Here is a 26,991-nt window from a genome sequence, read left to right as displayed (position 1 = left end):
GGTGAACAATAAGAAATAAAAATCACATTGTGAATGATTTCTTTGACAGATCTCGCAATTGTTATACGAGTCACAATTTTTTGTTTTTCATTTTCACAGGGATAAAAATGATGATGATGTGACCTTTACTGGGGTCTTTGTCAAAGAAGCATGTTCCCTTATGTCTGGAGATTATATTTCTAGGATGGGGCATCTCTGTAACCCCACAATGCTTCATTATAAGGTTATGTTGTGACACAGTTGACCTTCAACAAAAAAATTGCTGCTCTTACAATTTGCCCTTGACCATATTGCGATTTCGATAATATTTCAATTAGCCCAATTCTGCTTGGATGGCAGTATTGGAGTTTAAGCTTTTCATTAAAATATTGAGCTTACCAGGGTTACAGTATGAAAATAGTATGATAGAAAGGTGCTTTATTTTCCATAGCCCACTGTATAACATCTTCTGATTTTTTTCTTTTGTGCAACTGGGGATCAAAAAGTCAAAGATATTTAGTTTACCCTGCAGTAGACAAAAAAAGCAACGCATCCTCACTTCTGAGATTCTAGATCCAGCAAATATGGGAAATAATGTTTGCTTAAAAATGACTAAAATACTGTTGTTCCATTATTAAGATAGTTTTACAATGACAAGTTAATTGAATAATCAGTTAATCATTATCATTATTATTGCAGTTCTCAAACGAGGTGCATCTCTGGAGCATACTTTATTCAGATAACTAATGCTATACTCTCTATATTCACAACGAAAGCTCTGAAACAGTCACATAGTCTAAAAATAACCACTGAGTTCATGAGTCAACATTATCTTTTTTCCACAACAAATTTAATACTCAAGACCTTAAACTCTTAAGACTCAATAAATTAGGGCAGATGTGGAGCTGGTTGGAAAAATGTGAGGAAAGGTATGCCAAATAATGGTGTTTTTTAAATGTTATTATTTTAATTTACCAAGTTTTAAAACTAACCTAATAAATGTGATTGGAATTTGTTGGGGAAATGTTTTAAGCTTTCAGTCTGACCCGCCAAAAGTAATAAATGCATTTCAACACATTGTTTCCACTTGTTTACCAAGAAGAAATGTTCAAACCCCCGAAAGGAACATGCCTTTTCTCTGTAATACAACCTCTTCAGCCTCAAAGTAAAAACAAACCGTACAAGCTCAGCTTTGGTTAGGTCGATAACACCTAAACACCTCAGCTAACCAATTTCCTGTGGGGAATCCCACATTACATTGATATATAATAGTTGCCTGTGTTGACAATAAAGTTTCTGGATATGACTCTCAAAAAATCTTCATGCACAACATTTTCATTAATTTACTACCTAATACATTGATTAATCAATCAGTCTGATTTCCCTGTTGATGATGTGGATTTTCTGGTGGCATATAATAATATGGAAATGATGACTTGACTCAAATATATTAAACGCTATAATTGTGCGTCTATGACATGCCCAGTGGCAGTTTGCTTGTTTTGTCTAGTCAACAGATCAAACTTAACAATATTAGGTTAGCTTTTACATAAGAAAAAGAAAGGCAGCTAAGTTCTCCTTTTTTTGTTAAAGAAACAATAGCTGACAAATCAACTAGCCATAAACCAAACAGTTTATTGTCTTTATGTTTTTGAATTTGAGGCAGTGTGTCCCCTCAGAGGTGCCGTAAGGCAGCAGTCACTCATTTGTTCCCCTGTTGTCACTACCATTTCCCACTGCTGCTCTGACGCCAACCCCCAACTTTCTCACCCAGCAGAGAAAACTGTCAGTGGTCAAGGCTCGGTATCGATGTCTGTCGGCCATTGGCAATGGACAATGGTATCATTCATCGGACAATCCAGTCTGATAGTGTACTTGCACCTGTAGAGTGGACCATCACCGCTCACAAACAGTCTTTTGGGGCTTTTTCATTGCCATTTAAGGCCTACTGAGTCAAACCATGCCATGCTGATTTGATTTTCCATTACCACTTTAAGCGTGACTTGTTGTGCTGAGCTGTGCCTTAGATGGACCATCTCCAAAGTGGGGCCAAAGCACGCCCGTCCCGCCTCATAATTTCCTGCATTGATCTCTCACAATAATGACCAACCTGTGAAGACCCACTCCTAACCCTCAAATAAGCGTATGTTGAAAGACCCAACTTATGTCTGTGCAGGAGGCCGGAGAGACAGACCTTATGTAGAAGTCGGTGCAATCAGCTCTCAGTAACTTTTGTGGCTTCTAACTGAACCTCTGTGGTTTGAATTATAGTTTCCCTTGTGTGTCCCTGTTTGCACTTTCAGACATCTGCTGTATTTTATGGTTTCATCATGTTCTGGAGTCATTTGAAGTTACTGCTGCTGGAAACCTTACATTTCCTGCTTTTCCTGCTTGATGGTAAAGCTTTTAAAAAAACAAAATAAGGGGAGAGTTTTGTGAAAAATGTGTAGGAAATGAAATGTGTTTATCAATAAGTTAGTGGAGCTTTGTTAGGGGCAATTCTTCAATAATATTGCAGACAGTATTAACAGTCGCTCCTCTTACTACTACTCAAGTGGCCATATTTTTGTCATAAGCGTTTAATAACCACCTTTGAGGGATCGTTGTGAAAAAAACGTGGCGCACTCAGCAGGATGTTTTATTCCCCACCCACTGCACATGCTGGTGAACACCTGCGAGAATATATTGGCAATTGCCAATTGATGGGCTGAAGGTTGCCGGTTGGAACATTTTAACATATCACCCAAACCTAATCAGAATCTTCATCAGGCTCAAAAATTGCATATCGGTTGGGTTCTAGTTGTAATAGATATGCAAATCTCTGCCACGCTGGGCGGATGGGCCGAGTCAAGCCAAGCCAAGCCATGTGCATGGAAAAGCCTCATTTGGCTGAGTAGAGACAACGGTGGCCAGAAAGTTTCCCCTGTAGGAAATAATATTAATTAGCTACAGCTGATGCTAGGATTGGGTGATCTACTGTATTTGGTTTTTGAGTAAAATGTCATCATTGTGAAAATGTATTTATCAAAGCATGCATTAAAAATGTATTTTAATTCAGGCAGATGAGAGTGAGCTACATGATCTGTTTTGAGTCATGGTCGTGTAAACTGTGACTTGAACAGTTGAGGAAACTGAGGCATGAGGCTGGAGAAAAGTGCTCCTATGATTGATACTAGTGAGGCTGTCACTGAAGTGCTCTATCAGAGGCATTTTTTAATAAGATGGTCTTTTAATTTATTTGTTGCAAATCATCTGATTCAGATCTCCAAGTTTACCTCCCTCCATTGTATGAAAACCTTCTGGTTAAGAACCCTCAACCCTCAATGCATTGTTGTATCAAATGCTTTGGTATCAAATACTTTATAAAACTTTTTTTTTGTATATTCATGAATTATGAGTCAGGTTGTTTGAAAAGGGTGGGCAGGTAAGATGTAAGAGGAAACATTAAGTCATATTCCTCACTGGGTACATTTCTGCTCTTTTATTATCTTAATGGACAAAAAGCAGTGGCAAGGTGACACAGGTCACTTAAGTAGCCGTTTGGAAAAGAGCAGTGTAAAGTGCACCTTGACATATCTGGCCTTGAGCAGTGCACTAAAATGAAAGTGGTAGCACATTTTGCATCATGTGAATGCCCAAACATGATTTGGGTGTAATCCTTGACAGGCTAGTGGCCACTATTGAGATGTGGAACACAATGGCAGCAGCAGATCGCAGTGAAAAGTCAGCCTGCTCTCTGAATGCAACAATTTCATCATTCATTCAGCTCGAAGAAAGCTATTACTGTGCTGTGAATACCTCGCTGAATATTTCAGAGGTCTCTATTGCAGTCTTCTTTTCAAGCTTTGAAGTATTAAAAAGATTTGCCTTGGGTTTCAAATAGTTATGGGTGGGCTTTTCTTCACTTTTTCGTTGGTTGAGGTTGTTTGAGGTTGGTTGAGGTTCACTTTTCTCTCCTCCCTCCTCTTTCTTTGTTCTCTGTCTTACCTTCTCTCATGCCCTCGTCTAATTTATTACAACCGTTACTCTCTCTTTCCTCAGGCTGAGAAGGGCTAAAGAGGATGGCTCACTCTAAAGCTCGAGTCACAGATGGGAAGGTGACCTACCCCCCGGGGGTCAAGGAGATCTCTGACAAAATCTCCAAAGAGGAAATGGTCCGCAGGCTCAAGGTCAGTATCTCTTTCATATTCTGTTGCAGCCACGTCTCCTTTGTTTACTCTATCATTGATTATTTGAAACAAATGTTTTTAAGTACTAGTATTTATAATGTGTAGTACATAATAAAAATTGATAATGTGTTTTAATATTGTAGTAGCAGTATTACTTTTATTTGTTACTGATGCATTATTGAAATTTTAACGATTCAAAGTGATTTTTGAGTTTTTATGGTGTAATTTAACAATTTGAATGCTGTAGAGGGAATTTAAAGGCACACTCTGTTAATGTTCTTCAAGAAATGGGTAGTTAATATTAAAGGGGCACTGTGTAAGAAGACAGAGCTCTTTATACAAGGAATAACAGTTTGCAAGAGCTAACATGAGTTTAGACATAGGGCTGCAGCTAATGATTATTTTGAGTGTCGATGAATCTGTTCATTATTTTGTCCTTTAATCAGTTTTATATTTTTTGGTCTATAAAATGTTGGGATATGGTGGAAAATGTCAGTCTTTCCCAAACCCCAAGAGGGCATCTTCAGTGGTCTTGTCTTGCCCGCTTAAAAGAACTGTCTTCGGTTGATGGCACACTGCATCTAGCTTTTTAGTGAACTCAGCCACTAACCTCCTACACCTTCTCTCTTCTAGATGGTTGTGAAGACCTTCATGGACATGGACCAGGACTCTGAGGAAGAGAAGGAGCTGTACCTGAACCTGGCCCTCCACCTGGCCTCAGACTTCTTCCTCAAACACCCAGACAAGGACGTGCGTCTGCTGGTTGCCTGCTGCCTGGCAGACATATTCAGGATTTATGCCCCAGAGGCACCCTACACCTCCCCAGATAAACTCAAGGTATGTTACTGAAGAAGACTCTGCTCCACCAGAATTACCCACCGATTTAATTATATAACCCAGTTGCATCTTCTCTGGGGTATTTACTTCACACTAGCAGATTGATTCCAGCCACCATTTTTGGCTTGAGGCTTGACAAGACTCAAACCTTAGAGAGCCTCTAAACACACACATTACACACTAATCAATATTCAGTGGCATGACATGTATACATTAATTTTGGTCTGTTCAGCTTTCAGTTTGTTTTTCAATTGGAACTGACATTTAGCCTGAGAACCCCTCTAGGTATATTTTTTGTGGCTCTTTTTGTAGTTGTTTTTTTTTTTCTGCTAATGACAGCGTTTCTTTGTTGTCTCCAGGACATTTTCATGTTCATCACACGACAGCTCAAAGGACTTGAGGACACCAAAAGTGCTCAGTTCAACAGATACTTCTATCTGCTCGAGGTATGTGAATTTGAGTCTCTTTTTTTGAATCTGAATCCTTTAGAATCCCTCATACAGTCTCATTGGGTTTGCCTTTCAACACTTTCAACGAGTATCTACAGTCATAAATAACTCAAACTCAGAGGTCTCTGACTGGGAAGGAAGAAACTTTTCAGGGTGGCAGCCTAAGTAATGCTCACAACCTGCAGCTACAATGTGAAAATGCAATGCAATGACCAGATGCTGAGTAAATGTGTCTGAAGTAACATGTGTAGGCTATTTGGAGCAAATACTACCTGCCCCTGGTCATATTTGCAAAGTGAAAGCAGCTAAAATGACAAGCTCACTATTCAAATGTTTCCTACATTGCTCATTGCTAGTAAAAAAGGTTAAAGGTTTGATTAAGAGATTTGTTGGCTTTGGACCCGAATAAAGCTGGGAATTTTGCCAGTGAACCGGCTATTTGAAGGGAGAGTTCACATCCCTAACGTGAGTAATGTTTCTTAAAAAAGGTGCATAAAAGGAGCGCTAACTGCCTCTCTTGTACTGCATATTTCATGTTCACAGTGTAGCAGGAAAGAGGAATCTTGGGGAAAAAACAGAAGAACAGTTTACCAATCATTCCACTTAACAATGTGTTTTGCTTATTGTTATTTGACTTGACAGTTTGACCTTTACTGTACCAATGATGTATGCATGTACAGTATTTGACACCGGAAGGCTGTTTTTACACATCTGCTATTTCCATATGTGCTTCTTTAACCTGAGTTTACCATGTGTAAATACAGTGATTTGTAAAGAAGACCTCACTCATCCAGCAGTAAAACCTTTCACATGAACAATATTTGAGTATTATAGATTAAATAATGAAGCAGCATGAGCAAAGTTACTTGAAACATTTTTATGGGGGAAATAACTTTATTATGCAAAAACCATATCGGACAGAAATTTTTAATCCAAACAGTTTCATTCTAAATGTTTTTAAACAGCATTATGTAGAAATTGTAATTTTGTGTGATTTTCTGTAACCGCATTACATTAAATAAATTATATTGAAGGTGCGTGTAGAGGCAAGGCTGGGGAGGTGGTGGTGACAGAATGACATGCACTCTCTTCTGCTGTGCAGCAGAAACTTGGAGGAAATCTGTTCGTATCAGCAGCAATCTGACAGTTTTGTTTTTCACCTCCTTCAGGATGCTGCAGCCTCTGTCTGAACTTCTGAACTCCTTTAAGTCGATAGAGATCATTCCAGATTTAATATGGCTTCAAAAATAACTAGACTACATCCCTCAGTATTTTCAGAAAAGGAATTCTCTGATGTTCTTTTAATATGGTTTTGTTTGATTTTCAGACTTCTTGCTTGCTCTTGCTTGTGTGTTTCAAAGTGCTTCTGATTCATTTATGGGAGATTGCAAGAGGCAATTTCCTGGTGAAATCAAAGGGCAAGTTGAGTCAAATTGGATTTTATTTGCAGCTTGATTATTATTATGAAGATGGTCATTAAAATGCCAATGTTATAAACAGGGCATAATTGAACAATCGGAAGCAGTTGTGTGATTGAGGAGGTCTGACTTGCAGTTTTAATTACATTAATTGCTTTGCAATTCATGCAACAATGGTGAAATCCAAATTATAAGCTACAGCAGCCCTGAGGTGGTTTTTAATAAGAAGTTTTTAATTTAATGTGGAATGGAAGCCAAACTGGCTTCATGCTCTCTGCAAATGGACACAGTGAGTGCCAACAGAGCTTGTTTACTGAAGTTCATTTAAAGTGACTCTAATCAATATTTTTTCTTATAACGATGCATCAGATGACGGTGTGTAACGAGAGAGGCGCATGGTAATGAGTCTACAGAGACCCATTGTCTGAATCTGTATTTCCTCTCTGCTTTATGGCGCTTTATAGGGAGTTTTAGCTCATTGTTTAGCTGTTCGGCCTGAAACTTTACTATTTCACTCTGCCTCAAAGCTCAGCACCAAATGGCAGACATACATAGTAAGTGACAAGCTGGTGAACAGAGTTGAGTATTTAGTAGCTAAAAAGCCAGATGAATCCAAAAACAGAACAAAAACTTATTAATTTCTGACTTTTTTTCACCAGGTGATGAGAAATACAACTCTGAATAACTGCTAGTGTTGCTCTGTAAGTGCTGGATCTTTTAAGAACCAAGTTTAAACTTAAAAAGGTAAAGAACAATGGTGCATTCACAACCTGCTGCTTCTAAGGGACCAACAAAGGCATGTTTGCAGGTTTCGAGATGATTGAAGGATGATAACTGAAAGTCAACAAGCAAACTTGTAGCTGTCTGTCCTTCCCTCACGTTTGTATTTTGCATCTGCTTCACCACTAACATCCGTCCTCTTTTTTTTTTTTGGTTCAGAACATAGCATGGGTGAAGTCATACAACATTTGCTTTGAGCTTGAAGACAGCAACGAGATCTTCACCCAGCTGTACAGAACACTCTTTCAGGTCATCAAGTAAGTCCTTATATCAAGAGGCGTGTCCATATTCATTATGATGAATTTGTGGAAGTGAGGCCAGCCTTTATTTTATCCGCAGTAGTAGTCCTTAATGTCAGAAAATTATCCCTCAGCGCCTCTCTTAACACCTAAATCTGTCTCTGCTGCTACATCGTGAAACCCGCGCAGTAGCAGTCCAGTTGTTTCTCTTTGGATGCCCTCCCTCCTCTCCTCTCGTTCCTCCTAACACGGCTCTCAATTTCACTCTGCTGAACACAACCTTGAGGGCTGAATTCTGCAGTACGCAATTTGGCTCTTTGCCACTGGAACAAAATAGTGTTTGTGTGTGTGTGTGTGTGTCAAGGTTGTGCCAGCACAATGTGTTTTTTTTTTTTTTTAACTCTATAGGAAGAATCTAAAGTGCTCTGCTTTCCATTTGAAATATGTGCAGTGTAGAGGAATTTAGCCCTTAAGAGTGTGTGTGTGTGTGTGTGTGTGTGTGTGTGTGTGTGTGTGTGTGTGTGTGTGTGTGTGTGTGTGTGTGTGTGTGTGTGTGTGTGTGTGTGTGTGTGTGTGTGTGTGTGTGTGTGTGTGTGTGTGTGTGTGTGTGTGTGAGAGAGTGTGAAACAAGTGAATAGGAGGTAATGAGACTAGTAATGCCTGGCAGCGTTGAGGATGGCAGTCACTGAGATACAGATCTAGGTAATAAGCTTTACCCCCCGCTGTCATGCAGATCATTATGAGCAAATGCACCCACCCTCTGTGTGATCGGTGAATCGCAGTATGTTTTTGTTTTGGTGAGGCCAGTTTGTTTTCAAAATGAGCGATCTGGCAAGTGAAAAAACTCTGCGACATGTCGGCTGCCCGCAAAGCAAATCTCAGCATTGGTGCACTCAGAAAATTACAGATTCTTGTACAGAGTGGGTCCCGCACACACTCTCAAAACGACCATCGAGTATTTGACATTTTTATTTAAGCTAAGTCAGGGACTACAGGCAAAACACTGTCAGTTTTCAGATGTTGGTCTGAATTGCTTCCGCAACCGGTCTCTGACCTATAAAACATGCAATTCGTTCAGATTACTGTTCTAGAAATGGATGTAAGTTAGAACATATTTGACTAAATACTGATGCATTTGCATAGTTTTCATAAAACTTGTAATACAAACTATAATTGTCTCATTGTAAGCAATCAACTGGGGAAGTTTCGTGGTGATGTCTATTATAATTTTTCCCTCCACCTCATCTGTAGTGTCTTGCATTAAGTTTCTTCTCTTAATAGGAGCCAGTGTGTAATATTATATTTTAGGTTATGTGATGATGTCCTCCTCGACCTTTGACCCTTCTTCATTCCGTTTCCCTAGCAACGGCCACAACCAGAAGGTGCACATGCACATGGTGGACCTGATGAGCTCCATCATCTGTGAGGGAGACACTGTATCGCAGGAGCTGTTGGACACTGTGTTGGTCAACCTGGTGCCAGCACACAAGGTAAGATGATGGTCACACAGAAAACTGTTAATATTGAGACCAATATCATTTTCCATACCCTGTAATTCAATGAGACCCCTGCAGGCGATGAGAGGTAAGGCAGCTTATGAGGTTGTGCACAAACATCTGTGGACACCTGTGCCTGCTGCAAGCATCCTTATGGGATTCTTCTGAGTGGGGGAAAAAAAAGAATTGATGGACTACACCCTCACTTTTCACGTTGTACATTGTGCTTTTGTTGTTGTTGTAGTTGTGTAATATGTCCTCTGGCCTGCTGTTTTATTCACCACTTGTTTTTCCTGTCTCTTTAGAATTTAAACAAACAAGCCTATGACCTGGCTAAAGCTTTGCTGAAGAGGACTGCACAAGCTATTGAACCCTACATCACCAATGTAAGATTAACACTGTCCTTCATGAATACTTCACTATTTTTTGTTATGCATTTTGTACATTCTGCGATAGTCACAAAAACACAGACCTGAGACTCTTTAGAGCAATTACTGTTAAAACAGTGCTTTATGTAGATTCAAAGTTCTGCATGTATCCCAATAGCACCGAAACACGTTTGTTTACAAACGTTTTGAAAACTCCTACATCATGCACAAGCTAACATATAGCGTAATTGTCTTTTTTCATGACGTCATCTCAAAGTGTGTACGTCTAATTTGTCAAAACTGCATGTCTGATGCTGTCATATCATGTGAGTAACACTTTCATCAATGTTAGTTTAGAGACATAAGAGACATGGGCCACAGACTAAAGAAATCACAGCTTTTGTTTACTCCAAATAAGCAGTTGTTGTTAATCATTGCCATCAAATCAACTGTCAGCCATCCACATGGAAGTGACTTGTTATTAGCACAGTATCGCTATGATTTTGTTTATAGGAAGAGCATGATCCTAACACCACCAGAGTATTTGAACCAGGGCCAACAATGCTAGAAATGTCTTGGCACCGCAAGAGATTCATACTGTATATGAGCAAATGTTGAAGCCAATTGATCTATTGGACATTAAAGTCAGCTGTTGACCATAAAACATTTGGAGCATCGAGGTGTTTACATCATGTACATGCAGCACACGTGTCGTAAATTTAGATTTAATGAGGCTACTAGAATGGGTTGGAATAGGTTGTGAGACTGTTTCACAACTTGAAGACTGGTTTGTGCAGAGCAGAGGTGTGATTTAGGAAAACACTGAAATTCCTCACAGCTCCGGAGAAACTGATCTGTACTTGACCTTTGACCTCACCATAGGAAGGAAGGGCGAATAACAAGAGGATTTCTTCAATTAGATCACAGTCCTTATAGTCGTTGTCGGACATCCTTACCTTCTTCTGTCTCATCTATAATCGATCCTTTAAAGATCTGTTACAATTATTTTATTTTATTTTATTTGGACAAAGAACATTCATACACGTTGATGCACATGTTTAAACATATAGTAATCTACATACATATACACATGCTTATTCTGAAGCCATCCCATGAAGAGACATGTGCATGAAACTGTGCATCAGAAAAAAATAGACTGTTTGAGTTGGAGAACCGCACTGGGTTATCAGTAACCTTTATTCCTCCCTCTGTGTCTTCTTCAGTTCTTCAACCAGGTGCTGATGCTGGGAAAGACCTCAGTCAGCGATCTGTCTGAACATGTTTTTGACCTCATCCTGGAGCTCTACAACATAGACAGCCACCTGCTGCTGTCAGTGCTGCCGCAGCTCGAGTTCAAACTGAAGGTGAAGGAAAACACCCTATAAACGCTCAGATTTGGCTGAACACAGCCTTTAGTGTCACACACTTGTCATATCATGTTGTTGGTATAGTTATTTTTATAGTGCAACACACCTCACTGCGCTTTATTAGGATGTTCGACAGGTAGATAAATGAGATTATGTTGTAATGATAATAGCAGAGATGGAAGCAGCAGCGGCGCTCGTGTTATATTGATGTTATGAGTTCATCCACACGCCTGACTGAAACCCTGAATTCTTCTCAAAGCTATTACCCACATCCTGCACATTTTCACTTTCTCTGCAGGTTTGTTGATTCATATTAGAAAGATAAAGCAGTCAGCCAGTCAGCATAATGTTGCCTCTGCAGTGTCTCATAAAGGCATCCTGCTGATGGATAACGCTCATTAACTGTTCAGAGGGAGTGTAGATCACTGCTGTCTCCTCAAAATAATAGCTGCGATAAAATTTCTCCCCCACAGACCACACGCTCTTTTTTTCTCTCTCTCATGTTTGCTCATTCTTTGTCTCACCCTCGCTCTTTTCATCTTTATCTTTCCTTGCTTGTTTTCTCTCCTCAATGCTTTTCTTCTCTCATCCTCCCTCCTTTCCTCTTGTCTTCCTTTGTCTTTACTTCTCCTTGTCTCTGCTGTTTCCTCATTCTACAACAATACTGATACCCAAGAAAAACGTCTGCCTTTGTGTGTTTATGAAAATGTTGCCAGTGTAGTTCATGTAAATGAGTTGCTGTGTCTCTCTGTAAGAAACGGCCAAGTTCCTTGCATCATTTCTCTCCCTGTTTTCCTCCTTCCCTCTGTCTCTGCAGAGTAATGATAATGATGAGAGGCTGCAGGTGGTGAAGCTGTTGGCTAAGATGTTTGGAGCCAAGGACTCTGAGTTGGCTGGACAAAACAAACCCCTCTGGCAGTGTTACCTGGGAAGGTGGGTTTCGAAGTTGTGGCTATGGCATCCTACAGCTCTTTGAAAAGTCTGAAAAAGTCTTTTTAAAGTGTTTTCAAATGTGTACAGACCCTTGTTTCTTATTGTTGGTGTAACTTCTATGTTTAGATTTGAATAAGTGTTTTTTTTTGTGTTTTTTTTTAACTCATGATTTATGATTTTGTTGCATTGCAAAGTCCGAAAGTTGGCATGCTAACATTATTTAGATTTTCAGGTTTGTATAAAGTCTTCAAATTTTGGGAAATGCTTCATTTTAACCATTATGTTTTCAGGGTTAGGAATATGTTTGAGTTTTAATATACTCCTTGAAAAATGCTTGATTTTTCAGCATAATCTGGTGTATCATCTGTTATCTCCTGGTGTCTCCTCAAAATCTTAGCAAAGATGAAATAATTATTAGAACATGCAGTCAAATTTGATGTAAACAGTGAGGCTGCAACTAATAACTATACGTGGGACATTATGAATATTTAATTTCACGATTACTCTGTCCAACATAATTGCATTTAATGATATTAGTAGTATTTAGTATTATTAGTAATCATCACAATATTCTGAAAACTCTTAAAATTACACTAAAATGTACTGATGTCACTGTAACCTTACCTTTAGTCAGTCAGTAAAACCAGTTGATAGAGTCTTAAATAAGTAACTGGTAATCATAAGTTTGTCTGCACTAATAAAGGATAAATAAGTGGTGGTGACCACAATTATTTCTTTGTCATTTACTATCATAAATGACAAGGAAAACTGAAATAATCTTAATCAGGCAAAAATAACTAATTTCAAATAATTTTATCACGTTCAAATAACAGTGTGTGTATTTACATGTCACCGTCACTTTGCAGAGTTGCCGACATTAACGAGCACCACTTTTCCCAACAGGTTTAACGACATCCACGTGCCTATCAGACTGGAGTGTGTCAAGTTTGCCAGTCATTGTCTCATGAACCACCCAGACCTGGCCAAAGACCTCACAGGTAAATCAATTGAAATGCTTCAGTTCATCAGCATGGAACCCCGTTGTGATCCCTGTTGTTATTTTGCCACCTCCTTTTTTTTAAGGTGTGTAATTTGGAAGAAATGAGAACTATTCACTGGGTTTTCCGTTGTGGCTTATTCTAACACATCCAAATAATTTGTTCCTGTTTTCTTACCCAGAATTCTTGAGGGTCAGATCACATGACCCAGAGGAGGCCATCCGCCATGATGTGATCGTCTCTATAGTAACTGCTGCCAAGAAAGACTTGTCTCTAGTCAATGATGCACTGCTCAATTTTGTTAAGGAGAGGACACTGGACAAGAGAGTAAGTGGGCAATTTTTATAAATGTTCTCACTGTGTTTTCAGCATTTTCGTATGAAGCTTTGTGCAATGTAATATATACATTTTATGTATTATCAGAACATTTAGTCACAGTTGTTTGTATACACAAAAAACAAGACTAAATCATTATGAATCTTGTAGTTCTTTCAAGCCAGTTCCTTGAAGTACTGCAGTATTTTTGGATTGAAATAATAGTTTTTATTAAATTTGACTGCTGTTTTTGGACAATGTCTCGCAATCTGTCTTATCAACTGTATGTCAAAGTTTCCAACTTTCTTATGGGGAGGATTTCCTGTCACTGTATGTATTTATAGATCGCCCAGACAGTTTTCTTTTGAGGACTACAGCCACTACAACCCTTGTATCTTCTCGTAGTTTCTTACTTAACAAGTTGTCATGGTTGGTAATGTCTCTCCCTTTATCTTTGCCTATTCTTTCTCATCAGTGGCGTGTACGTAAGGAGGCCATGATGGGCCTGGCATCGATCTACAGGAAGTACTCGCTGCAGGGAGAAGGAGGGAGGGAGGCCTCTAAACAGATTTCCTGGATCAAAGACAAGTTGCTTCATATCTACTACCAGAACAGCATCGACGACAGGTTTGTGTTCCTGTTTGTTGTATTAAAATCACTGATAAAGCAAAACACCTTCATGAATTTCAAATAAGTGTTTAACACCTGGGGTGAAGTGTTTTAAAGAGAGCATTTCAAAGATGCTGATGAGATTCTTTGTGAGTTTGTTGAACCAGTTACTCCTCATTTGCTCAGCTACAGCTTCCATGTATGCCTTGGGCTATTGGCAGTGTACCTTTGCATTTCTGCACTTAATTTAGTTTTGATTTATTTATCTTGTTCCACGGATAACAAGCTCAGTGTAGATAATTAAAATGGATCCTTTGTGAATAGAAGTGGTATGCCAAAAACTGGATGTATCTTGAAATGTTTAAAATCTGTACAACCTCAACTAAAATGTTATAAAAGCCAATTAACCATCATAATTGATTTTATATATATATATATATATATATATATATATATATATATATATATATATATATAATTATTTTATTGGACATGTTTTATCAGCAAAATTGACTAAATAATCACACAAAACACATTGATCCAAAAAGATTTCTCAATATAGAAGTATAAACATGTTTTTCTTAACACTCCATAACTTATTTGAAATCTGTACATCATTTATATTTTGAGATATGCTTTTCATAAGGGTAATATTGATAATGACAACACATTGAGATATTTTACAGCTGAGTTTAGCGGTGTAGGAATGCTATTCATCTGTCTGGAAACTAGTGGTATTGTTGTTGGAGCCACTGTTGCAAAGACAACTGGATAGTTTCTGTTGAGTGTCTATAATAGAAATGTATCACCGGTTTACGTTTGTTCTTCCCAGGAACCCCTTGCCTGGTGGCAGACAAAATTATATAGTGATAGCAATGTTTAAAATGAACAAATGCAAATGCTGATGGTCTCATTATTTTATAAGATTCACTTCATAATGATACCTGAAGCAGAAAACTTGTCTACTGCCGGTTTTTAATTCGGTCTTTAAGAATCCAAGCACCAGATTCTTCTCTAATGTGACCACTACATTAGCCTCAGGCCAGCATAATGTTTTGGGGTTTTTTTTTCATTATTTGAGCAGCCACACAGCACACTCCAGCATAACTCGTTGCATCTCCACCTGCAAATGCACAACACAGACCTCTGTGGGAGTCGTTGAAAGTCATTCCACAAAATGTCACCAGCTGAAGTAGAAAATAGATGAGCCATGTCGAGGGCAAAGTGGGCACCGCACCTCCTGAATAAAAGCCTGAATGACAAAACACACACGCACAAAAAAAGAAAAAAACGACAGTCCGGAGATCTAACTGCAGAGCCGTGTTGTCCTTTGGATCACTCTGCTGCAGTGGCGCTGCCAGCAGGAAAAGTCTGTATTGTAACAGGCAGTTCCTGTGTGAGTGCGACTGTATGAAAGTTAAGCAGTGCTGCACTGAAACACTTGTGCATGCTCAGGAAATTCTCCCTTTAAAACTGCTGTGAGTTTATAATTTAAAATATACTTAATCATAAAACATTGAAATGTTATTATGAGAGGTATTAAAATGTGAGATTATACCGCGACTACTGAGAAATGTATTTAATTAAACAGTCGCTAATATATTTGGTAGTGCCAGAGGTACCAGTGAGGGACTGTGATCTCATTCATGCATAAATGTTTCCAAACAAGAAGAAAAATTCAACAGGAAACCTTTTTTTTTTTTTTTCACTTTGTCCCAAGCTGCCTTGATTTTCTGATCCTGGTGTGGATAATCCTATTAACAGGGTGCACACAAGTCTGTGAAATCCTTGAAAGATTGTGAATATGAGGGGAGAAAATCAAGGCCATGAAAAAATGTGGAAAACGGACAGATATGGGTAATCAAAAGTGCTTATATATTTTGTGCAAACGTTTTACATATATATTTATATAAGATTGCTAGTTTTCATTACGCTTAGCATTGTTCCAAAAATTAACCGTATTATCTGTATCTTAAACTTTGCCTTGTTGCGTCATTTCATTTGAGGGAATTTGTCCTTGAAAGTTCTTGAAAAGTTCTTGAATTTGATGTTTAAGAAGATGTGAGAACCCCGTAATAAACAGATCTTATCCACTCGCTGTCAGGAATTTTAGGTCAGACCTTTAAAAAGAAAAGCAAACGGATTTTCTTCAGTTTAATCTAAATATCACCTTAAATATTTCCTTTAATGTACACAGGTTGCTGGTGGAGCGAGTCTTTGCCCAGTACATGGTTCCTCACAACCTGGAAACCACAGAGAGGATGAAGTGTCTTTACTACCTGTATGCCACCCTGGACACAAATGCTGTCAAGTAAGTCTCTCTAACACAAAAGATATAAACATAGTTGCCAACTATGACTTTTGTTGAAGGAATGTTGAGAAGGAGGACCTTGATAATTTTTCTCCTCTGTGCCTCTCAGAGCTTTGAATGAGATGTGGAAATGCCAGAATCTACTGAGACACCATGTCAAAGACCTGCTGGACTTGATCAAAAAACCTAAGGTAACTCCAACTGAAGCTCACTTTAAAAAGCTAATAGTTCATATCCTCAAAATATATCCTTGTCTCGTGTTTCCTAATTGTTTTTGTCTGATTTGTTGTAGTCTGAAGCATCAAGCAAGGCTGTCTTCGCCAAAGTCATGGTGATCACAAGTAAGGCATCTTACATAAGTTAAATTAGTTGATAAAGTAGAAGGGGAAAAAAAGAGCAACATCTCTTCTGAAATTGCTGAAACGGAATGAGCTAGCCATCCTTGTTTCAAATTTATGCTTTGTGGAAATCATCTTATTATTCTTTGTCTACAGGGAACCTGCCAGACCCTGGCAAGGCTCAGGACTTTGTAAAGAAGCTGGCTCAGGTCCTGGATGATGACGAGCGCATCAGAGATCAGTTGGAAACCTTGGTCAGCCCCTCCTGCTCCTGCAAGCAAGCTGAAGTCTGTGTGGTGAGTATTGACGTGTCTGTCCCAGGTCACAGCGTAGTGCCCTCTAATTTAATTGCTGTCACTGCCTTTGTTTCTATTGTAAACAATACTCAAATGAATTTCTCAAATGAAAGGTTTTGACTTTAGAATCAAGACACAGTAGAAAACCTCAGAAGTGTCTTTTCAGCCTTTCTGTGTAGAAGTTTTTCACTTGCAGCGTTAAGCCTTGAGTCAGTATTTTGGATTGAAAAAAGATTATTAAAGTTGGTACGAATTGTGAATCACGAGGATAGCTTACCCCTGCTTCTAACACTGAATCTACTGATACATTTCTTACATCAGTTCTTCATCGAATGTTATCAGAGAGCCAATTTTTCTGCCTCTTTCATAATCTCTAACATAATCATTGAATGATGGGAGGTTAAGTTGGGCCTCAATTCCTGTTTGCTCACAAGTAGTCTGTTATGAGATTTACTACATATTGATTTATTTGTTTAAACAGTTTTCCTGAATGAACACTGGAAATAAATAGACATACTGTTTTCTGTTACAGTTTATAATTGTAAGAAGTCTGTTTTTTTTATTTTGTTTTGTTTGTTTTTTCCTTTTCCCTGGTTGCACGTCGAGGGGATTTGTCTCTTTCTCTCTAAAAGGTGCATAAAAGTTGATGGTGATGAGACATTTATTACAGTGGTGTAGGAAGGCGGAACACGCGCTTCTCTCCTCTGCTCTCCACCTTGTGCTGCTGCTGCCATTACGTTAATTTGACAGCTATCAGCTCAGATCTGTCTTGGTGTTGGGTGTTGGTCACTGAGAAAGAGTGATGAGCATTTTACAGTTTTACAGATTGTCAGTTTTTATGCTTTAGTGACATTATTTGAAAAATTTTAATTTGTAAATTATTTGTCATCTTTTCAGCGAGACATCACTAAAAAGCTCGGAAGCCCCAAGCAGCCCAGTAATCCCTTCCTGGAAATGGTCAAGTTCTTGCTGGAGAGAATCGCTCCTGTACACATCGACACAGAGTCCATCAGGTACTGTGTGTGTGTGTGTGTGTGTGTGTGTGTGTGTGTGTGTGTGTGTGTGTGTGTGTGTGTGTGTGTGTGTGTGTGTGTGTGTGTGTGTGTGTGTGTGTGTGTGTGTGTGTGTGTGTGTGTGTGTGTGAGTGAGAGAGATATGATTCAATTGTGCAGTGTTTGACCTTTTTTCTCTGTCTCTCATCTGTTAGCGCTTTGATAAAACAGGTCAACAAATCTATAGATGGAACAGCCGATGATGAAGAGGAGGGCGTCCCCACTGAAGAGGCCATTAGAGCAGGACTGGAACTGCTGAAGGTAAAAAAAAAATCAAATGTCAGCTGGAAATCTGCATCTTTCTGCAACATGTGGTGATGAATCCTAGGTTGTCATTTCATTATCTCATGTGGGTGCTCCATTTAACAAAAACGATTGGCTCTAAACTCCTCCAACAGTTCTGCTGCTGGGGTGTCTGTGTGAATTACTGCCTGCTACTACAGTAATCACCGAATAAATATACTGCTGTGCTCTGTTCCTGTTGAGTGAAAAAATGGAATGACAAACGGGGAAAGGCAGCACCAGTCATTAAACATTTAAATGCTGACACAAAGACGTTTTGTTTTCAAAGAATTTTAGTTGAATACAGTCAACAAGATTTATTATATGATTGATGGTGATTATTTTAGCAATGACATGCAGCTACTTTACCTTTTCTTTTCTTAATCCCAAACAGGTGCTGTCGTTTACACACCCGGTGTCATTCCACTCCGCAGAGACATTCGAGTCCCTGTTGGGTTGTCTGAAGATGGACGACGAGAAGGTTGCAGAGGCGGCGCTGCAGATCTTCAAGAACACGGGCAGCAAGATGGAAGAGAGTTTCCCTCACATCAAATCGTACGTTCCATCGCCTGATTGATACTTGAAGCAGGGCATGTGCAATCACTCTGTTCAATCAGGCGTTTAAAAAAAACAAACTGTAGTTGTTCATATTTTGGGCGGAGACATTTGCTTTGAGCATGCTGGACTCTTCATGGCTTATGGCAATTGATCCTATGGTTTGTAATGGTGCTCCTCTGCGTGCTCCCCCTAGTGTGTTGCTGCCGGTACTACAGGCCAAAGCCAAGAGGGGCCCCCCTCGCCAGGCCAAGTATGCCATCCACTGCATCAATGCCATGTTCACCAACAGAGACACACACTTCGCCCAGATCTTTGAGGTCAGTCAATCACATCACTTTGGTTTTGAACTTTCTTACTCATAAAAGATAAATATGTATAGAAAATGAAAATTAAATCATGCCAATTAAATGTGACATGTTTGTGTCTCCCAGCCTCTGCATAAAGGCCTGGACCCTGCTAACCTGGAGCAGCTCATCACTCCTCTGACCACCCTGGGTCACCTGGCTCAGCTGGCGCCAGAGCAGTTTGCCGCCCCGCTCAAATCTCTAGTCGCCAACTTCATTGTGAAGGATCTGCTCATGAACGACAGGGTACACAATCCATCTTTGTGTAATCATCATATACGCTGCTGCAAACCAGGGCTGCTGGTTATTGTTTATTTATTTGACACTTAACATTTTCACTAACAAAACTCCAGTGGGAAACCCTGAAATGGGGCCAAAAACTGTCCTGCAATCAGTATTTTTGTTGCCTTTCCTTTCATATCATTTGAAAAAAGTATATTATCATCTGTGTTGTCTGTAGATCCCAGGCAAGAAGACGACCAAACTTTGGGTCCCTGATGACGAAGTGTCCCCGGAAACTCTTGCCAAGGTCAGCGGTGAACCTTCATGTGTCCCTCGATAACTCTGTTCACCTTTTCAGTCTGCTGTTTTTTGTTTTTTACATGAAGAATACTTCATCACAGTCCTGCTTTATTTACCTCTATTCAGATTCAGGGCATAAAGCTGATGGTGAGGTGGTTGCTAGGAGTGAAGAACAACCAGAGCAAATCAGGCAACTCCACTCTGAGGATGCTGACCGCTATTCTACACAGTGATGGAGACCTCACCGAGCAGGGCAGGATGGGGTAAACAACAAAGCCTCTACTTCTTTATCAGACAAACATGAGGGTCCTGTGTCTACCAGCCTCTTGAGCAGCTTTGTATTCAGATTATTAAAATGACATTTTCAGTGAAGCGCTGGATTTTAATAGGTTTTTTGAAGCCTAGGGGGGCTGTTGGGCTTCATCCTAACCACAAGAAACCCTTGTTTACTCTGTCTCCTCTGCCTACTTCCCATTATCCCCCAGTAAACCAGATATGTCGAGGCTGCGGCTGGCGGCGGCATGCGCCCTGCTGAAGCTGGCACAGGAGCCCTGCTATCACGAAATCATCACATTGGAGCAGTATCAGCTGTGTGCACTCGTCATCAATGTAAGAACCTCCACAAGTCTCTCTCTGCGTTTATGGCTCTGATTTCACATTGTTTTTAGAATGATGTATTTGTGCTCCCTCCCCACATTTCTCCAAACCATTTCATCATCTGTCTCCTCCTCCTAATCACTGTCACTGTTTGTCCATGCGTCATTCTTTCCGCTGTCTAGGATGAGTGCTACCAGGTGCGACAGTGTTTTTCCCAGAAGCTCCATCGGGGCCTGTGCCGCCTCCGTCTGCCTCTTGAATACATGGCAGTGTTCGCTTTGTGTGCCAAGGACCCTGTTAAGGAGAGGAGGGCTCACGCTCGCCAGTGCCTGGTGAAAAACGTCAACATACGCAGAGAGTACCTCAAACAGCACGCAGCCATCAGTGGTAAAGAAATTTGACGAGATCTGACAATTTTCGCGTGAAATCTGATATTTTTGTTTTGTTGTTTATCTTAAAAGCAGCCCCCACAAGTCTGTAGCATTTAAAAACATGTCATCAACTATTTAAAGCGTATTTTTTATCATATATATTTAGATATATAGATGGATATAGAGAAATGGATAATAATAGTTGATTTATAGAGCTAAAATGATTATAAAGGGGAAATTAAATGGAAAGTGCAAAGGAATTAATACGATCTTTTCCTCCATTTACACGCACGTCATTAGCACTGTTGTGATGAGGTAATAGTGCTACAATGTTTACCTTGTGTGTGTGCCAACAGACAAGCTGTTCTCACTGCTGCCGGAGTATGTGGTGCCCTACACCATCCACCTGCTGGCACACGACCCAGACTACGTCAAAGTACAGGACATCGAGCAGCTCAAAGACATTAAAGAGTAAGTACGCAAAGCTGTTTGTAGATGATAACACTGATGATGACGAATGCTTTAAAATGAGAAGAAGTACACATCTTAGATTAAACATGCAGCTATGTTGGCCTTTAAAACACAAAGCACTGAATATTACCTCCCCCCCCCGACATAGAGAATACCCGCCGCTATTACCATGTAATTATTGGCATTACTCATGAAGTGCTTCATCAGTGTCCAAAGAATTTTAATGCTGCATCATTAAAAAAGTGCAACAACTTTAAACTAAAAAGGCTCTGTATGTCCTGTATGCCAAAGTCAAACCTTCCCTTTCTTGTCAGGGCTTTGTGGTTTGTCCTTGAGATCATCATGGCCAAGAACGAGAACAACAGCCACGCCTTCATCAGGAAAATGGTGGAAAATATCAAACAGACGAAAGATGCCCAGGCCCCCACCGATCCCAAAACAAACGAGGTACACATCTCAGTCTGCAAGACAAGTTCTCATACACTGAATGTATGATATCTGGACATTACATACTTATTTTCACTCCCCTTTAAATGTCAATGTTTTGTGTCTTCTCTTTACAGAAACTCTACACAGTGTGTGACGTAGCAATGCACATTATCATGTCAAAGAGCACCACCTACAGCCTGGAGTCACCAAAAGACCCGGTGCTGCCCACGTGCTTCTTCACCAAACCAGACAAGGTGGGTGTCTGAAGCAGAAAATCACAAGTATTCATTTCCAGCAGAGCAGTATGTTTAATATCATCTTATTGTCTGATGTATAATAATCAGAGCTGAGCTGCAAATCAGATCAGATCTCCAAAACAGTTTATTTTCTTTGACTTCTTAAATGATGGGTCAAGTTGTGCAATTCACTTTAGAGTATTGGGGGTATTTATGCATTTGCACCTCTTTGAAAAGTGGTAATTAAAAGATAAACACAGATGACTTGTATTTTCTTTGTTGTGGTAACTATTTGTAACCTAGTTAATTAATGGAAGCATCCCAGATTTTTGTGTAAATACAGGCTTGTTTCAGCAGGAATTATCAACATAGCTGGAACAAATTTTGTCTAATTAGACTTTCTGTCTGGAGCAAACCCTCTCATTATAATCCTCAGCTTGTGTTTTTTTATGTTATTTTGGGGATATTTGTTCACCCAGACACACAGATACTCTAACATAACCCTGTTCTCTGTTTCAGAATTTCAACAACACAAAAAATTATCTCCCACCAGAGATGAAGTCATTCTTCACACCAGGAAAGGTAAGCTTATTAACACTTCAAAAAATGTCTTTGTTGGCCGTTTCCTGCTCATTTCTGTGTTTTACTGGATGAAACACAAATCAGACTAACTTTTTGTCATCTCTCACTCCTCCAGCCCAAGTCCGCTAACGTTTTGGGTGCAGTAAACAAGCCTCTGTCGTCAGCGGGGAAGCAGCTCCAGAGCAAAGCCTCTCGCATGGAGACCGCCAGCAATGACGACTCCTCGTCTAACCCGGCCTCTCCACAACGCAGCAAGACCAGGTAAAGGACATGTTATGCACTTGAAAACTCCTGAACAAGCCTTTAACTTGCTGAAGCATTTTGAGAGTAGGAAACCTAATCCAATCCAGTTGAAGACGTTCAGGTGTTCTGATCTCTGAACTAGAGCTGCAACACTTATTTTCATGATCGATTAATCCTTTCAAAACAGAAAGACCGGCTGTAACTCAGGGGGGAGAGCTGGTCGTCTAGTGATCGGAAGGTTGCTGGTTCGAATCCTGGCTCCCTGGCTGAGCTGAGCTGAGCTGTGTGTCTAAGTGTCCTTGAGCAGGATACTGAACCCCAAATTGCTCCTGATCTGAACCTAAATATGAAAACAAACTTCCTCACAGCCCAGACAGTGAAGATGTGATGATGGACTATGCAGAACGACAGAGTCGGCTTTTCTATCTTGTCACTTGCAGCTGGTGTTGAATTGATGTGTCTAAAATAATATCTGTTTCAGGCACGACAGCGCAGAGATGGATCACAGTGAAAACGAGGACATCACCCTAAAGAGAGCTGACAGCACTGATAAGGTATCAAAACCTCTTTCATCAACTGATGTAATATCTACTGTGATGTGAGACTGAGAACTTAAGCTGCTAGGTCTTACAATTGAACTTTATGAAAATAAAACTCTTTTTGACCTTCATTTCCTTATTACTAATGAAAGCTTTTTAAACCATTTTAAGCGTGTAAATATTATCTGAAAGCTCAAGTAATCATTCCAAAAATATCCCATTATGGGTGATGGAATGTTATCAGAATCTCCCAGCCACTATTTTCTGGAAGAGGTTGTAAGGAATGTTATTTTTGCATCTGCACAACCCAATTTCTACTAACTGAAGCCTGATTTCCTCCTTATTACTTTAATTAACTTTTGATAAGAGCCCCGATGACACCAACAGAATGAATCCTAATGATCCTAATGGCAGATTTGTTTAAACAGCAGTATTACTGGTAATGAAAAACAAACGTGATTTATAGTACAACTGCACAAATAAACGAAAACGCAGTATCTTAAAATAACACCGTAGCTCAGGACGAGTAGAAATGGGCGCGTTGCTGTGATCCAGTGAAGTGTTGGGGTGATAAAACCTGGTGTGTCTGTGTTTTGATCCTACTGTGCAAACAGCTGCTGGACTGAAGTCAAGATAAGATTAGCAAGTACACATTGCGTAAACTGTGATTAATAATAGCCTTCAAAGGTACAGCAAACATCATTTTGTTGTTGAGGTGACGTCTTCTGTCAAAACAATATAAACATTAGGTGCATTTCAAATATTTGACAGGACCGTTCTAGTATTTGACAACCTGTTTTTCACATTTGTTTAATTAGAAGGTAGGGTTTTAAGCAGAAAGCACACTACAGTTTCCAACTTTCCTGGGCTGAAAAACATCACCATTCAGAAAAAACAAGTGTTCACACGTTACAGCAGCCATGTCTTCTTTCTTTTATAGGATATTGAAAAGCCCCGCGGTCGCAAACGTGGCGTGACCTCCAGTGACGACCAGGACAGCAAGCCGAAGCGCGGGCGCAAGAAGTCTGCAGCCAACACGACCACGGCAGCTGAGCCCGAGGATCAGTGGGACGAGGACAATCGGCCAGAGGACGAACAGAACAGTCCGCCGAAAAAAGGACGCCGGGGGCGGCCTCCAAAGTCCGCCACTGCCAGTCAGGAAACACCTGCCAAGGGAAAGAGGGGGCGAAAGAAGGCAGCTCCTCCACCAGAGGATGATGAAGAAGAAGAGGAAGAGGAGAAGGGTGAGGAGGAAGCAGAGGAAGAGGAGGAAGAGGATGACAGGAGCAGTGAAAATTTGGAATTGAAGACCAAGGGAGGAAGACAAACCAGGATGCCACGGCGATCACAAGGGTAAGACGCAAAGTTAACCCTCCTTCTATGCAGTAAACACAGACGGAGAAGTTGAATCAGCCTCATTAATAACATCTGCTGTTAGCACTGAAGATCTGTCAGCATGTTAATTTTTGACTCAAAGTCTGGTGTCATCTGCATTTTGTCTTCGTTCAGCAGCGTGGAGTCAGCAGAGTCCACGCCGCAGAAGAGGAGAGGACGTCCGCCCAAATCGGCTCAGCCAGCCGCCAAGAAACCAGCGTAAGAGACACGCGTATTTTGTGACCTCTGTTATATTTTGCAGCATTACTGTATCTTACTGGCCAGTGTGCTGAGTCTAAGTTACTGATTTATCAGCTGAAGATTCTTCTCTCCAACATTTGGTGCCTCGTCGATGGGATATTGAGCGCGAAAAATTCTGCGGGTAATGTGTTTACATGCTGAAGCACTCTGATTCACTGTATATCCCCTCTGGTATCCAGGCGCGGTGGGCGATCGAAGGCAGCGGCTGCTAAAGAAGAGGAGGAGGAAGAAGAGGAGGAGGAGGAGGAGGAGGAGCAGGAAGACGAGCCAACACCGAAGGTACTTGCGGTGTCACATGAATCATATCGGGGACTGATTTAAGAAGTATGGGAGGATTTATAAGCTCATATTTTCTGAGTAGAGTTTTCACCATACTGTTTTATTCTCCACAGGGTCGCAAGAAGGCAGCAGGGCGGAGAAGATGAGCTACAAAATGACGGAGGACAAACGACAAATGATGCACCTACTCTAAAGTCGTGGAGGGATGACGTAGGAAAGAAAATATGGACATTGAACTTTTTAAACTTTTCATACGCCGACGCTCCTACTGTTACACAAATTCACACACTTGCATATACCACACGCACACTACATGAGTACACCTGTATCATCAGCTGTGGGTTGTTGCATTGTGATGATGATGTTCGCCACATTAAGTAGAAATAATTTTAACAAAAACAAAAAAAGATCACCCTTGTAAATAGTCTCTTATGTCTGTTTCATGTTCTGTTGTTGTGTTTGATGCTGACTGGGGGGATGCTGTAAAGCCGTTACCCGCCGATATTATTATTATTATTATTATTAAAGTGCTCCCATAAAGCAGTATTGCTTATCAATCATTCCCTCTGTGTCACACTTTTTAAAACCGAAAGAGATTAACCATTACCTTTTTTTGTGACGTTAACTGTGTCATTTTACTTTAAAAGAAAAACATGCGTTTTTGTTTACAGTTCTGTATATTAATACCTTTTCTTTTTTTTTTTTTTACCATGTATTCAAAAATTCAAAAAAAAGAATTGTCAGAAACCTGTCCAAATGTAGAGTCGCCTCTGGAAAAGATTGTAGTGTGCATCTAATTTTTAGGTTTGTACTTGCTGGTAGATGGAAGTCATGAGCAGCTGTGGTTGTAGTGTTTGTCACTGCTGATTAACTCGGCCTCACATCCACCCAGTCAGATCCCCTGTTGTATCAATATAATTCTCTATAAAACCTGACATGCTCCATTTCTCTTTATTTCACTTTGATTTAAGTCTGGGTATTTGCTTCACATGGTAATCAGCTGTGATGCCTTCGGGTGTCAGGGAAATCCGGCAGAAGAGAAGAACACAAAGATGGATTACGGATCCTGTGTGGGCACAAATTTAGTCAACAGTCATTTCATTCATTTTTCAAAAGAAATTCTATAATTGAGCCACTTTTTTAATTAAAGCATTGCTATCCTTCATCATCCTATATACAGTACACTGATTTTGAAACTGTTACCAGGTAAGTCCATGCATGTATTGGATGACAACTCCACTTCCCATCAAAATGCCACATCTAAAACCACAAAAATTAGTCACTTGCTGACTCCAATCACTCATTTTAAACTGGCTTTTGTTGTTTGTTTAAGATATAAAACGTAGATCCGGGGACGCAGAATCCCCGCCATTTATGTTGCTAGGCAACATCACCAGGAAGGCGTTGTGGTGTCCCTTCGCCCTCGTCTGTTAGCTTAGTTGATTTGGACTTAGATATACATTCACAGGAATATGATATGTACAATGGAATTTACGTAGTTTTCTATGAGAAGCTATTCATCCTGCTTTCTGTATGCAGGTGAGTGGTGGCACAATTAAAAGAAGCTCCAAAGTATTTAGCCCAGGCTCACTGTTGCCGCTATTTAAGCTAGCTAGCATTATTTATTTATTTATTGTTCAACTTTATTTCAAGTTGTCCGCAAACGTTAACAGAGGTTAACATATTATCACATACATTTAGATAAAGGACCAGAACCACTGACAAACATAAGAGGACGGCATAAAGAAACACATGTCACAGAAGACTTAAGACAATACAAAGGGATGAGAGAGGGTGTAATTCACAGAAAGATAAATTAACAATGACGTCACTCGTTAACTTTAATTTACAAAATGTCTAACTAATCTCGAGAGAGACTTGTTTCACTTTATTTGTTTGAAGGAATTTTTGTTTCTTCACTTTCTTCAACATTGCTAACTAGCATTAAT

General features: G+C 39.9%; 1 protein-coding gene and 1 long non-coding RNA gene across 3 annotated transcripts in view; one reads left to right on the top strand and one right to left on the bottom strand.

Annotated features, from left to right (window-relative positions):
- pds5b (PDS5 cohesin associated factor B) overlaps positions 1 to 25,977 on the top strand; it is a 31,165-nt gene extending 5,188 nt beyond the window's left edge. The window contains exons 2-35 of one of the 2 annotated variants that reach the window (XM_030437503.1): positions 4,021 to 4,148; positions 4,782 to 4,985; positions 5,345 to 5,431; positions 7,792 to 7,889; positions 9,235 to 9,361; positions 9,673 to 9,753; positions 10,959 to 11,099; positions 11,920 to 12,035; positions 12,939 to 13,033; positions 13,215 to 13,360; positions 13,824 to 13,975; positions 16,155 to 16,268; positions 16,378 to 16,459; positions 16,561 to 16,609; positions 16,763 to 16,902; positions 17,800 to 17,915; positions 18,110 to 18,215; positions 18,631 to 18,791; positions 18,988 to 19,111; positions 19,226 to 19,384; positions 19,599 to 19,667; positions 19,787 to 19,923; positions 20,146 to 20,269; positions 20,440 to 20,644; positions 20,985 to 21,099; positions 21,414 to 21,546; positions 21,663 to 21,782; positions 22,284 to 22,346; positions 22,462 to 22,607; positions 23,071 to 23,143; positions 24,069 to 24,481; positions 24,641 to 24,721; positions 24,943 to 25,042; positions 25,156 to 25,977. In XM_030437503.1, coding sequence (XP_030293363.1) covers positions 4,041 to 4,148; positions 4,782 to 4,985; positions 5,345 to 5,431; positions 7,792 to 7,889; positions 9,235 to 9,361; positions 9,673 to 9,753; positions 10,959 to 11,099; positions 11,920 to 12,035; positions 12,939 to 13,033; positions 13,215 to 13,360; positions 13,824 to 13,975; positions 16,155 to 16,268; positions 16,378 to 16,459; positions 16,561 to 16,609; positions 16,763 to 16,902; positions 17,800 to 17,915; positions 18,110 to 18,215; positions 18,631 to 18,791; positions 18,988 to 19,111; positions 19,226 to 19,384; positions 19,599 to 19,667; positions 19,787 to 19,923; positions 20,146 to 20,269; positions 20,440 to 20,644; positions 20,985 to 21,099; positions 21,414 to 21,546; positions 21,663 to 21,782; positions 22,284 to 22,346; positions 22,462 to 22,607; positions 23,071 to 23,143; positions 24,069 to 24,481; positions 24,641 to 24,721; positions 24,943 to 25,042; positions 25,156 to 25,188 — 4,218 coding nt within the window. In that variant the 5' untranslated portion in view covers positions 4,021 to 4,040 and the 3' untranslated portion in view covers positions 25,189 to 25,977. Of the gene's footprint in view, positions 1 to 4,020; positions 4,149 to 4,781; positions 4,986 to 5,344; positions 5,432 to 7,791; positions 7,890 to 9,234; positions 9,362 to 9,672; positions 9,754 to 10,958; positions 11,100 to 11,919; positions 12,036 to 12,938; positions 13,034 to 13,214; positions 13,361 to 13,823; positions 13,976 to 16,154; positions 16,269 to 16,377; positions 16,460 to 16,560; positions 16,610 to 16,762; positions 16,903 to 17,799; positions 17,916 to 18,109; positions 18,216 to 18,630; positions 18,792 to 18,987; positions 19,112 to 19,225; positions 19,385 to 19,598; positions 19,668 to 19,786; positions 19,924 to 20,145; positions 20,270 to 20,439; positions 20,645 to 20,984; positions 21,100 to 21,413; positions 21,547 to 21,662; positions 21,783 to 22,283; positions 22,347 to 22,461; positions 22,608 to 23,070; positions 23,144 to 24,068; positions 24,482 to 24,637; positions 24,722 to 24,942; positions 25,043 to 25,155 lie in introns of both variants that reach the window. The other variant, XM_030437502.1, reaches the window with a different exon arrangement.
- A 2-nt stretch (positions 25,978 to 25,979) lies between these two features.
- Positions 25,980 to 26,413, bottom strand: LOC115593815 (uncharacterized). Its single transcript, XR_003986369.1, has 2 exons — positions 26,246 to 26,413; positions 25,980 to 26,108 (listed from the first exon to the last, which is right to left on the bottom strand). It is a non-coding gene; the product is annotated as an uncharacterized LOC115593815 (long non-coding RNA).
- Between the last annotated feature and the right edge of the window lie 578 nt (positions 26,414 to 26,991).

The sequence above is a fragment of the Sparus aurata genome, chromosome 13, assembly GCF_900880675.1.
Source record: "Sparus aurata chromosome 13, fSpaAur1.1, whole genome shotgun sequence".
In the NCBI taxonomy this organism is placed as follows: Eukaryota; Metazoa; Chordata; class Actinopteri; order Spariformes; family Sparidae; genus Sparus; species Sparus aurata.
This window is presented reverse-complemented; position numbering and strand designations above follow the sequence as displayed.